This window comes from Balaenoptera acutorostrata, chromosome 1, assembly GCF_949987535.1.
Source record: "Balaenoptera acutorostrata chromosome 1, mBalAcu1.1, whole genome shotgun sequence".
Taxonomy (NCBI): Eukaryota; Metazoa; Chordata; class Mammalia; order Artiodactyla; family Balaenopteridae; genus Balaenoptera; species Balaenoptera acutorostrata.
The window spans coordinates 33,252,018-33,265,969 of NC_080064.1; the positions used below are offsets into that span (position 1 = coordinate 33,252,018).

At 38.6% G+C, this 13,952-nt stretch overlaps 1 protein-coding gene across 7 annotated transcripts in view; it reads left to right on the top strand.

The window, feature by feature from the left end:
- The window catches only part of ZNF684 (zinc finger protein 684), a 37,214-nt gene that overhangs the window by 12,613 nt on the left and 10,649 nt on the right, over positions 1 to 13,952 (top strand). For 2 of the 7 annotated variants that reach the window (XM_057530015.1, XM_057530013.1), the window contains exons 1-3: positions 11,607 to 11,751; positions 12,451 to 12,809; positions 13,178 to 13,215. In XM_057530015.1, the coding sequence (XP_057385998.1) occupies positions 12,781 to 12,809; positions 13,178 to 13,215 (67 nt within the window). In that variant the 5' untranslated portion in view covers positions 11,607 to 11,751; positions 12,451 to 12,780. Of the gene's footprint in view, positions 1 to 2,155; positions 2,343 to 11,606; positions 11,752 to 12,450; positions 12,810 to 13,177; positions 13,216 to 13,952 lie in introns of those variants that run through there. The other 5 variants (XM_007164690.2, XM_007164691.2, XM_057530026.1 and 2 more) reach the window with 3 other exon arrangements.

The following is a 13,952-nucleotide window of genomic DNA, read 5'->3' on the forward strand; positions in this document are numbered from 1 at the left end:
GGGCTCTAGGCTTGCAGGCTTCAGTAGTTGTGGTGCACAGGCTTAGTTGCTCCGCGGCATGTGGGATCAGACCAGGGCTCGAACCCGTGTCCCCTGCATTGGCAGGCGGATTCTTAACCACTGCGCCACCAGGGAAGTCCAGCCTTAATATTTTAATTTGCACTACTCAGATAATCTAGGAAGATGAGTATCTGTCCTTTATTTGTTGATAATTTGTACTTCTTTTATGAATTGCTCATATTCACTGCCCATTTTCTTTCTTTTTTTTTTTTGGCCACCCTGCGTGGCACGTGGGATCTTAGTTCCCCAACCAGGTATGGAACCCGTGCCTCCTGCAGTGGAAGCGCAGAGTCCTAACCACTGGACCGCAAGGGAAGTCTACTGCTCTTTTTTTTTTTTTTTAACTGCCCATTTTTAATGGAGATTTTAGTCTTTTTAAATGATTCTTAAAATCCAGTTTATTGCGTGTCTTTAAATTTCCTTTATGGTGGATTTTTCTGATTAAATAATACATGTTCATTATTTAAAAATCCAAAAAAATACATTAAAATGTAAAGAAGAAAGTACTCTCTTTAAATTTTTTCAACTATTATTTCTTTGGTTATTGCTTCTCTGTCTTATTTTCTCTTTATGGAATACTTTTATGTGTATTTCTATTATATATACTTTCTGTATCTCCTAATTTTTTCTTATTGTTTTATTCTCTTTGTCATTTTCTCTTAATACTGAGAAAATTGTTTGTTCTGGTCTTCAACTTCTTCAACTTAGAAAATATTTCTTTGAGTATTATCTCTCTATTCTCTTGTCTCCTTCTGAACTGCTTTGATATGTACACTAAATTTCCTTGACCTGCCTTCTATATCTGTTATCTTTCTCTCGTATTTCACTCTTTTTATTTTTTATCTTTACATTCTAAGAATTCTTTGAACTGCTTATCTAGTTAACTACCCCTATCCCCAGCCCCAGCCCCAGCCCCAGGTAACCACCATTCTACTCTGTTTTTGTACACTGAAATACAGAGAAACTCTTAAATGTGAAATTTGGGGAGAACATTTTAATGAATGTTTCTAACTCCATAAAAGAGACAATATCTAGGAAAGTAATCTCATTAGTACCGTGAGTAGAGTGAAATATGTAAAACTGGTATTCGTGGAAAAACGGGTCAAGGATGTTTAACATGCAAGTCACTCAGTAGCTATGGGTGTATTTCTTTTTTAGACTTATGTTCAAAAAAAAACTAATAGAAGTGCTTTTTATCGTTTAATCTCATGGTTCATTAGCTGCATTATGAACATAATAATGTAAATTCTCTCCTAACATACTCTCTGGACTCCTACTTAGAGATATAATTGTTTCATCTGTCACTGTCTCAGTTTTCTAAATCTTGAAAATGTTACATTGAGTGATCAAGATCAGTGTCTTCTGGACCACTTCTTAACCTCTCTTTTATTTAATTTTAGACATATTAGCCTTTGAAACTGGAAGTCATAATTCTCAGAAGTCTAGAGTAGTCATTAATGACATGGATCCTCTATTTTAATAGACCTTGATAATAATTGACTTAAGATTTTTTAAAAATACCCAAATTGAACTTCTAGAGATGAAAAATGCAATGTCTGAGATGAAAAATATAGTGGATGGGATAAATGACAGATTTGACATTGTAAAAGAAACGATTAGTGGACTTGCAGACGTAGCAATAGAAAACATCCAAAATGAAACAGAGAGAAAAAAAGTACTGAAAAGGAAAAAACAGAACATCAATTAGCTATGGGAAAACTTTAAGTGATAGTCTAATATATATGTAATTGTAGTCCACAAAGGAAGGGAAGGGAGGAAGGACAGAAAAAGTATTTGAAGAAATAATGATGAAACCTTTTCCAGATTTAATGAAAACTCTAAACCCACAGATCCAAGAAGCTCAATGACCTCTATGCCCAAGAAACATGGAGAAAATTAAACCAAGGCACATAGTAATCAAATTGCTTAAAGACAGTGATAATGAGAAAATCTTAAAAGCAGCCAGAGGGGGAAAAAAATGAAGATGATAGCAGATTGCTTGTTGGAAATGATAGAAGCCACAAAAAGGAGTGGAGTAATATCTTTAAAATCCTGAAAATAAAAACCGCAACCTAGAATTCTTTGTGCTGTGAAAATATTTTTCAGAAATGAAAGTGAAATAAAGACTTACTGACATACAGAAGTTGAAAGAATTCATCAAGCAGGCCTATGTAGAAGTAATGTTATAGGAAGTCCTTCAAGCAGAAGGAAAATGATACCAGCTGGAAATCTGGATGTAAAGGATCTGGATATACACAAAGGAAAGAAGCCCACAGGAAATGGTAACTACATGAGAAAATATAAAACACTTTAAAAATTATTTAAATCTCTTTAAAAGGTAACTTGCCTTTTTAAAGTAATGATAATAGAGTGTTTTCTGGGATTTATAATCTACTTAGAAGTATGAAAATAGCACAAAAACCAGGAAGAGAGAAATGAAAGTTTACTGTTGTAAAGTTCCTTTTTTTTTAAAGCCATTTAAAAAATTGAGATATAATTGACATATAACATTATATGTTATAGAGTTCTTATATTCTGGTAAGTGAAGTGGTATAATATACCTTGAAAAGTAGTCTGTGATAAGTTAAAAATGTATACTATAAACCTTAAAGCAACCACTAAAGAGACAAAATAAAGATATATAGCTAATAAGCCAACACAGTAGATTAAAATGAAATCATTAAAAATTTTAATCCAATGGAAGGTGGGGGAAAAGGAATAAAGAACAGATGGAGAAATAAAAAAACACTTAGTTTAAAAAAAAACACACACACTTAATAAGATGGAAGGTTTAAACCAGTCATATCAATCATATTAAATGTAAATGTTCTGAGGACCTCAATTAAAAGGCAGTGATTGTCAGCTTGTATAAAAAAGAAAGACCCAAATATAAGCTTCCTAAAAGAAACTTACTTTAAATATAAAGACAGTAAAAGGTTAAAACTCAAAGAATGGAAAACGATACCATGTTAACACTACTCAAAAGAAACTTTGTCAGTAGAAGGTGCTGGAGGTGCACTGGAGGAGGAAGATGTGATGGTTAATTTTCTGTGTCCACTTGAGTAGGCTAAGGGATACCCAGATAGCTGGGAAAGAAACATTATTTATGGATATGTCTGTGAGAGTGTTTCCAGAAGAGATTAGCATATGATTCAGGGTGCTGACTAGTAAGGAAGATCTGCCCTCACCAATGGCAGCTATTATCTGTTGAGGGTCAGAACAGAACAAAAAAAGGTAAAGAAAGGGCAATTTCTTGCTCTCTCTTCTTGTACCGGGGCATCCATCCTCTGCCCTCAGACACTGGAGCACCTGGTACTCCAGGACTTACACTAGTGCACCCACTCTACTCTAGTTCTCAGGCCTTTGGCCTCAGACTAGGTGTTACACCACTGATTGGCTCCCTTGGTTCATGGGCATTCAAACTGAGACTGAATTATTCACACTGACTTTACTGGTTCTCCAGCTTGCAGACTGGGGAACTTCTTAGCCTCCATAACCACTTGAACCAATTCCTATAGTTCATCTCTCTCTCTCTCTCTCTCTCTCATATATATACATCGGTTTAAACCACATGGGTCCACTTATACCTGGATTTTTTTCAATACATACTACACAATCTTGGTTGGTTGAATTCAAGGATGCAGAACCCGGGATAAAGAGGGCTGGTGTAAAGTTACATGCAAATTTTTTACTTCTCGAAGGGTTGTCGCCCCTAACCCCCTAATTGTTCAAGGGTCAGCTGTGTCTGTGTCTGTGTCTGTGTGTGTGTGTGTGTGTGTGTGTGTGGTGTGTATCCCCCATTGGTTCTGTTTCTCTGGAGAATCCTAATACAGAAGAGGTTTTCTTTCCTAGTTCCAATGTGTTTATCTGGTTGGGCTCTTGCAGAGTTTTGTTTGTTTGTTTTTGGTAGTTCCCTGGCAGGCAGCAGCAAGTGGTACCTCCCTAGTTTCCCCACCTCCATCCCCTTCCAGAAGTTTCCAAAAGCATCTGGTCTTACCTCCTCATGGACAGCTTCATGCACACACCCCATCTCAAGCATTTTTAAGAGGCAAGAAGCACCTCCCTGTGAATGGCTTCATCCCACAGGTTCAGCAGCATTCCCAAGGGCAGCTAATGAGTTCCACATGTGCTCCAACTCACTTCCCAGCCTTTTACTAGTGACAGCTTTCCAGTGAGTCAACAACCACCCTTCTCTTCTCAGGCAGCTTCTGGGAGGCATTCCTGTTAGTCCAGTCCATGTTTCAGCTGGCTTTCCAGCATGTCAACCATAACCCTGCAGGCAGTTTCCTAGCAAATTTCATCAGCATTCTAGCCAGTGATTCTTTACTCAACAATCTTGGGTTGTCAGTTGCACACCAGCTGTGGCCTGTAACAACCCAGGAAACTTGGTCATTTGATGGGTTTCAAACATATCCTCACCTGAATCCCAGCCTTGGGGAAGAGTCTCCCCCTCCAAGTTTATTTCTTTTGGGGGTACCCTCCCCAGCTCCAGGGTATTCTTTAGAGTGCTTTTTATTCCCCACTTAGCCAATTCCCAGTTACACCAATTCCCTATTAATAATTCTTTATATTAAATGTTCCTTGTTCAAAATACTTTGTGGTTTCTGTCTCTGGATTGAACCCTAATAATACACCAGGGATAAAGAGGGGCACTTAACAGTAAAAGGGTCAAATCATTAGGAGATCATAGCAGTCCTAAGTGTTTAGGTATCTAAAACAGAATATCAAAATACATGAGGCAAAAACTGATAGAAATACAAGGAGAAATAGACTAGACAAGCCCACAATTAAAGTGTGAGATTCCAATACTCCTCTCTATAAATGATGAGGACAAAACTAGTAGAAATATAGAAGAGTTAACACTATCAACCATTTGACCTAATTACCACTTATACAACACTCCTCCCAACAAAAGCAGAATACACATTTTTTTCAAGTGGACATAGAATGTTTATCAAGATAAACTTCTGGACCATAAAACAAGTCTGAATAAATTTATGTGGATGAAAGTCATACAAAGTATGCTCTCTGATGACAATGGAATTAAGTTAGAGCTTGATGACAGGTATCTGAATATCTGAACAATAAAAAAAATGTGCAAACTAAATAACACACTTAAGTAACCTATGAGTCAATAAAGAAATCACAGGGAATTCCTTGGTGGTCCAGTGGTTAGGACTCCATGCTTTCACTGCCAAGGGCCTGGGTTCAATCCCTGACTGGGGAACTAAGATCTCAAGCTGCACAATGTGGCCAAAAAAAAAAAAAAAATCACAAAAAGAGAAATTAGTAGATTTTTTTTTTTTTTGGCCGTGCCACGTGCGGCATGTGGGATCTTAGTTCCCCAATCCAGGTTCAAACCCACGCCTCCTGCAGTGGAAGTGTGGCATCTTAACCACTGGACTGCCAGGGAAGTCCCAGAAATTATTTAGATTTGACTGAAAATGAAAACAATATACAAAAATGTGTGGGATGCAGTATATTACAGGGAAATTGATACCACTAATGCCACTAACTGGAAAAGAAGAAAGATCTCAAATTACTGACCTCAGTGTCCACCTTAAACCAACAAAAGGAGAGAAAATGAAATTCAAAGAAAGCATAAAAATGAAATAAACATTGGAGCTGAAATCAATGAAATAGAAAACAGATAATAGAGAAAAATCAAAAGCTGGTTCTGAGATCAATAAAATTGATAAGTTCTAACCAGAGCAATCAGGAAAAAAAAAAAGAGGGAAGACACATGACCAATATCAGGAATGAGGTGATAGTACTACAAATAGTATAGATATTAAAAGAATAATAAGATGAGACTTCCCTGGTGGTCCAGTGGTTAAGAATCAGTCTTGCAATGCAAGGGACACTGGTTCAATCCCTGGTTGGGGAACTAAGATCCCACATGCCACGTGGCAACTAAGCCTGCGCGCCGCAACTACTGAGCCCGTGCGCCACAACGAGATGAGCCTGCGTGCCGCAACTACAGAGCTCATGTGCTCTGGAGCCTACGCACCACAACTAGAGAGCCCTCGCACTGCAACTAATGAGCCCATGTGCCACAACTAGAGAGCCTGCACACTGCAACTAATGAGCCTGTGCGCCACAACTAGAGAGAAGCCCGCACACCACAACGAAGAGCCCATGCACCAGAAGGAAAGATCCCGCGTGATGCAACTAAGACCTGACGCAGCCAAAAAATAAATAAATATTTTTAAAAATAATAAGAGAATATAATGAACAACTTTATGCCAATACATTTGACAGCTTAGATGATACAGAAAAATTCCTTGAAAGACACAAACTACCAAAGCTCTCTCAAGAAGAAAATTTGTAACCCGAATAGCGCTATATCTAATAAAGAGATTGACTTTGTAGTTTAAAACCTTCCCACAAAGGAAACTCCAGGTCCAGATGACTTTACTGCTGAATTCTACCCAATATTTAAAGAAGAAATAATACTAAAGTCTACACAAACTTCCGGAAAATGGAAGGGGAGGGAAACTTCCCTACTCATTCAATGATGCCAGCATTACTCTGATACCCAGACCACATATTACTGGTAGACCAGTATACCCTATGAACATAAATGCAAAGATTTTAAACAAAATTTTAGCAAACAGAATCCAACAATACAGAAAAAGGACATGACCAAATGAGGTTTATGCCAGGAATGCAAGATTGGTTTAACATTAAAAATATCAATGTAATTCACCACATTAATATACTAAAAATGAAAAAACATGATAATCTCAATAGATACAAAAATTTTTTTTGAGAAAATACAGCATCTGTTCTTCAGAAAAACTCTTGGAAAACTAAAACTAAAAGGGAGCTTCCTCAATCTCATGAAGGGCATCTACAAGAAACCTACAGTTAACATTATACTTAATGGTGAAAGACAATGTTTTTCCCCTTAGTTCAGAAAAAAAGGCAGTTATGTCATCTGTCACCATTTCTAGTCATCATTGTAGTGGTGGATAACTTATTTCCAATGCAATAAGTTAAGGAAAATTGATAAAAGGCATCCAGATTGAGGGGGAAGAAATAAAACTTTTTATTTGCAGATAACATGATTATCTATGTAAGAAATCCCATGAAAACTTTGAAAAAGCTAACAGATCAACATTCACAAATAAATTGTATTTCTACATAGTCACAACAAACAATTGTTAATGGAAATTCAAAAATACAATTTATAATATCAAAATTATGAAATATTTAGGGATAAATCTGACCAAAAAATATGCAAGAGTTGTACACTGAAAACTAGAAAACACTGCTGAGAGAAATTAAAGTAGACTTAAATAAATGATGAGATATACCATGCTCATGGATTGGAAAACTCAATATTGTTAAGATGTCAGTTTTCCCCAAATTGATCTATAGATTCAAGACCCTAGCCAGACAGGTTGCACTTATGGACATGAAACTATAGACAGTTTCACACTTATTCAGTATTCATAAATCTTTATTTAGCACCTATTATGTGTCAGGCTCTGGAGATATAGTCATAGACAAAACTAAAATTCTACTCACACCAAGTCCAACGTGTGGGCTTTTTTCCCCATCACCAAGCAATTCTCAGACATCAGCTGAGTGTTGTATAGTTCAACTCAATTCTGCCACTATCTACCTGGCAATAATGTCAGGTCTCACACGTTAAGGGTTCTGTCCTCTAAGACTGCCTGTCTGGCCCCACTTCAGATGCCAATTGCAAGTCCTGGTTATCTACCTGTGCTTCTGACCTACCAGCTATAGATTGGAGGTTCCAACAACCCCCTCCTTGGGTTTGTTTAGTTTACTAGAACTGGCTCACAGAACTCAGAGAAACATTTTACTTACTAGACTACCAGTTTATTATTAAAGGATATAACTCAAGAACAGCCATATGGAAGAGATGTATAAGGCAAGGTATGGAAAAAGGGCGCAGATCTTCCATGCCCTCTCTGGGCACATCACTCTCCTCACACCTCCACGTGTTCACCAACCCAGAAGCTCTCTGAACCCCATCTTTTTGGGTTTTTATTACATAGCCATGATTGATTAAATCATTCATTACATAGCCATGATTGATTAAATCATTGGCCATTGGCTATTGATTCAACCTCCAGCCTCTCTCGCCTCCCCAGAGGTTAGGAGGCATGGGACTGAAAGTTCCAACCCTCTAATCACATGGTTTGGTTTTCCTGGCAATCAGCCCCCATCCTTAGGTGCAGTCCAAAAGTCACCTAATTAACATAACAAAAGACACCATGCTCATTCTCATCACTTAGGGAATTCCAAGAGTTTTAGGAGCTCTGAGCCAGAATTGGGGATGAAGGCCAAATACATATTTCTTATTATAAATCACAATATCACAAAAACGAATAAAATATATGCCCTCATAGAACATATATACTATGAGAGAAAGACAGGAAAAAGGAAGAAGAGAAATCAAGGATGGCTCCTAAATATTTGATTTGAACATGTGAAGCTGGAGGTGGCTTTTAAGCCTCTTGAAGGGGAGATTTCAAGTAGGCATAAGGAATTAGGGGTCAGAAATTCAGGGGAGAGATGAGGGCTGGAGATATAGATTTCTCAGTCAACGTCAAATAAATGGTATTTAAAGCCATGAGACTGAATGAGACCATTTAAGAAAAACTTCAGAAAGAAAAGGCCCAAGGCCAAACCCTTGAATATTCCAACATTTGGAGGCAGGACAGAGGGAGAGTATTCAGTAAAGAAAATAAAGAAGTAGTGTTAGTGAGGTAGGAGAAATGATCTTTTGTGAGATGTTCTAGAAGCCAAAATAAGGAAGTATTTCAATTTTCTTAAATGCCGTTGAGGTCAAATATGAGGACTAAGAAAGTCCATTTAATTTTTCAACTGGAATTTCATTGGTAACTTGACAAGAGCAGTTTTAGGAGTGTAGTTATGGTCAAGAAGCCAATTAGAATGGACTGAGGAGACAGTTGGAAGTGAGAAAATGTAGGTAGCAACAAGAAGCAACTCTTTAGAGAAAATTATTCTATGAAAGAAAGCTAGGAAATAGAGCAATTGCTCAAGTGAGCTACATGTCAAGAAAGGACTTTTTAAAGATGAGATATAAAAACATGTCTTTATGACATTGAAAATGCCAGTAAAGTTAAGGGCTACTAATATCAAGTGGGCTCTTAATGCTGCCAGGCAATTGTACTACATTTCTGTAATCCATTCACTCTCCCCATTCCTAAATAACATTATGATCTCAGATGCCATTGATTATAAGATACATCATTATTTTACATATTACTAAGAAAGAAAAAAATGCTGCCAATTAAACTATGGCATGCCATGATTTGTAAGACAGCAATTTCACAGATGTTGAAATATGAAAAAGTATTAGAATCAATGTAATACAGTATTTTCTTTCCTCAAACCTTTAATACCTTCTCCCTATCTTCACTTTGAGCTTCCTATTTCACTGAGAAAATAGAAGCACTCAGGTGAGGACATCCTCATTCTCCCACCACCAAATCTGTCCACCTGTCTGCATCTGTACCTATCGATTCTGCCTCCCCCCCCCCTTTTTTTTAACATCTTTATTGGAGTATAATTGCTTTACAATGCTGTGTTAGTTTCTGCTGTATAACAAAGTGAATCAGCTATATGTATACACATATCCCCATATCTCCTCCCTCTTGCGTCTCCCTCCCACCCTCCCTATCCCACCCCTCTAGGTGGTCACAAAGCACCAAGCTGATCTCCCTGTGCTATGCAGCTGCTTCCCACTAGCTATCTGTTTTACATTTGGTAGTGTATATATGTCCATGCCACTCTCTCACTTTGTCCCAGCTTACTCTTCCCCCTCCCTGTATGCCTCCCCTTTTATTTCAATGAATAAATTGTACATACTCTTGCTTAGAACTGATCCCCCCGATTATGTACTGGATTACATCCCTTCTTTCCTCAAGGACTTTCCTCCTGCAACCGTCGTTTTTCCTGTATTGTCCATTTCCCCTCTCCACTGTATCATTTTAATTAGGATACAAACACTAATTTCTTCCATCTTAAAAAAAAATTCTGGACCCCAATTCCATATGCAGAGGACAGCTTTATTTTTCTACTCATCTTAAAAAAGCAATAATGAAGAAGTTGTCTATATGTACTTGCTTTCTCCCATTGTTTCATCCCACCCTTACCTAACTCTTATCAGACTTTATCAGACTTCCATCATTACACCAAAAGGGCATGTTTCAACAACTCCCACACTGCTCAATCCAGTAGTCAATTATTAGTTCTCATCCTACCTGACCTATCAGCAGCATTTAATGCAGTGGATCATTCCTTCCTTCTTGGAACATTTTCTTCCCTTGATTTTGCAGATTCAAACCCTCCTTCTTTTCCACCTGCCTCACGGATTGTTCCATCTCAGTCTTCTTTGTTGGGTCCTTTTCATCTCCCTGACCTAAGCTAGTGTATGGCTAGAAGAAACTGAACTAAGGGTAAATTATTCTCTTTAGCATACTACTGATTTAGATTTTCCAGTATTTAAAAATTCTGATGTCTATACAGATGGCCAAGAGGTACATGAAAAGCTGCTCAACATCACTAATTATTAGAGAAATGCAAATCAAAACTACAATGAGGTATCACCTCACACTGGTTAGAATGGGCATCATCAGAAAACCTAAAAACAACAAATGCTGGAGAGGGTGTGGAGAAAAGGGAACCCTCTTGCACTGTTGGTGGGAATGTAAATTGATACCGCCACTATGGAGAGCAGTATGGAGGTTCCTTAAAAGACTAAAAATAGAATTACCATATGACCCAGCAATCCCACTACTGGGCATATACCCTGAGAAAACCATAATTCAAAAAGACACATGCACCCCAATGTTCATTGCAGCTCTGTTTGCAGTAGCCAGGTCATGGAAGCAACCTAAATGCCCATCGACAGATGAATAGATAAAGAAGTTGTGGTACATATATACAATGGAATATTACTCAGCCATAAAAAAGGAATGAAATTGGGTCATTTGTAGAGACGTGGATGGATCTAGAGACTGTCATACAGAGTGAAGTAAGTCAGAAAGAAGAACAAATATCGTGTATTAACACATATATGTGGAACCTAGAAAAATGGTACAGATGAACGGGTTTGCAGGGCAGAAATAGAGACAGAGATGTAGAGAACAAACGTATGGACACCAAGGGGAGAAAGCGGGAGGTGGGGAGTGGTGGTGGGATGAATTGGGAGATTGGGATTGACATATATACACTAATATGTATAAAATAGATAAGTAATAAGAACCTACTGTATAAAAAAATAAAATTTCCAAAAAAAATTCTGATGTCTATCATTTTAAACAAAAAGGATATATACATCTCCCTTTTATAAATGACCCTGGCTCTCCAAGCGGCCCCATAGATACTAACCCAGGAATCTCCCCCCAAAGAGGCAGAAGCATGTGACGCATTCCGGAAACGAGCTCCACGGGCCTTATGGGAAATGTAGTGCCCGATGAATAGCCTGCACCGCGGGGGAGCCTGGGAATCTCTGGGTGGGCAGTTACTTCCGCACACGCGCAGTGGAGCAGTAGCCTGTAGTCTGTAATTTTCCAACCAGCACTGTATGAAGTGAGAGTGGGGGTTTCTCCCAGATCTGGGAGATCTCCGTAACCTGATCTCCAGCTTAGAGTCGGAGCTGGGAGTGTGGCAGTGAAAGACTGGCAGGTATGACTCTGCAGAACTTGGGGGACATAAGGGAAGGGCGGGAAGAAAGGGACCGGTTTATTGGCTTACCGAACTGAAAATAAAACCTTAAAACTCTCACGTGCGGTGACTTCGTGTTTGGGTGTGTGGGTCCTGTTCAATTCTGGAGTAGTTCAGAGAAAGCAAGAGAAGGGCCCGACCGCCACTCAGAGGGTTCCTAGATCCCGGGTGGGGCTAGAGCAAGCTCAGTTTGCATTCCTGCCCTTGCAAGTAAAGGACACTGTGTAGAAGTCTGTGCATCAAACTACACCGTCCCTGATTACAGGAGCACAGTTGGCCCTACCAGAACCATTTAAAACCATTTACAATGGTTTAAAATTAAACCATGTGAAGGGATCTAGGAATAAAGTGTTTCTAGAGAAACTTCGATGCACTCTTAGGGTATTCTTACAACAATCATCCGAAGTAAATATTCTCCATTTTGCATATGAATTAACTGAAGCTGAGAGAGGTGAAGTTAACTTGCCTAGACTCAAACAGTTTAGTATAGTAGAAGATCTGAGATTCAAATCCAGATGAGTTTTCTTCAAATTTCATTTTTTTCTCAAGATGAAAAAAACCTGCAAAACAAAGCGTTGGACATATTTTCCTTTTGAAATATTTGAGTAATGTATGCTGAGTAAAATTCGGTGTGTCTTTTTTTTTTTTTTTTTTTTTAAGGATCTCTTGGTGAATCTTCAGATTTTCCAGTGAAGACGAAAAAAAGCTGGGAGTCCATCTTAAACATTTTAGCCTTTCTAGGGCCCTAGCAGCGCTGGTTGGAATTTCAAAAAGCCTAGACTGGGCTCATAGGAGATAGTGAATTCCGAGGGGGAGGGGGAGGGGAAGGGAGAGGGAGAAACAGATTTAGAGTCTAAACTGAAGACTCCAGCTTAAAAAAAATCCGCCCCACCCCTCCCCGCCGGGTCCCTGGATCCAGCCTTCTCAAGAAACCTATTTGAGATCTCTTACTCCAGCTACAGAACAGAGACCAGAGAATCACAGGAAGGAATGACTTCTAAAGATACTGAGCTTCGGAGGTCAGGCTTTTAGTTATCCTTTTAACTCATTCATTATTTACTTAGGATACAAGTATTTGTATTTACTTAGGATACATTTCTGGGAGAAAAAAAAAAGTCACTGGTTTAAAGGTTAACGACTTGCTGTTAGGTTTGTAGGACAGAAATGTACAAGATACTTATCTAAGCTCCATATATTAATAACACATACAGAGATCATTGCTTATAAAATGTAGACTTTTCTGACTTGCTAGAAATGTCGTTCTCCCACTGGGTGGCATTTTCTGAGACTGCGGTGTGTGTGCTTCTGTTTTCATAGAGCAGGGTTCTACGTTGCAGTCCTGGTGTTTCTCATGTCTTTACTCTCTTCCCCATTTCTACTTTCATAGATCTCTGTGTAAGAGCTGCAGAAATGATCAACTTAGAGGTAAGGCATCCATTTATTGCTATTTTAAATCTCTTTAAAAATCCATATAGGGACTTCCCTGGCGGTCCAGTGGTTAAGACCCCGTGCTTCCACTGCAGGGGGCGCGGGTTCCATCGAGGAACTAAGATCCTGCATGCCGTGCGGCGCAGCCAAAAAAAAAAAAAAACAATCCACATAATGAAAAGGAAATGTATAGTCAGGGAAAACGTAACTTGAATAGATCAGTTCCAAAAGTGCTAAATTGATATCCAGATTATAGGGTCTGCACTTAGTTGGAGCTGCATAAGTATACCCAGTCTTTCTGGTGATCATAGAAAATGGATAGCCAACCTTTTAAAGTACTGGCTTTGTCCTTGAGAATAAAGCAGAACAATTCCCCGGATAAGTAAATTTTTTCCTGGCACAATTCTCCAAAGAAAATATCTTACAATGGGTTTTCTTTTTTTTTTTTTTTTGCCTCACCCCGAGGCTTGTGGAATCTTACTTCCCCAACCAGGGATTGAACCCGCGACCCAGCAGTGAGAGTGCTGAGTCCTAACCACCGGCCCACCAGGGGATTCCCACAATGGGTTTTCATAGAGATAGTGTTAGAAACAATATTGACAGTAACAATCCTGTGATAAATATAACATCAGTTTTCCTATGACTTTCTTTTTTTAAATTTATTTTTTTTAATTTATTTATTTGGTTGCACCAGGTCTTAGTTGCAGCAGGGGGGCTCCTTACTTGTGGCTCAC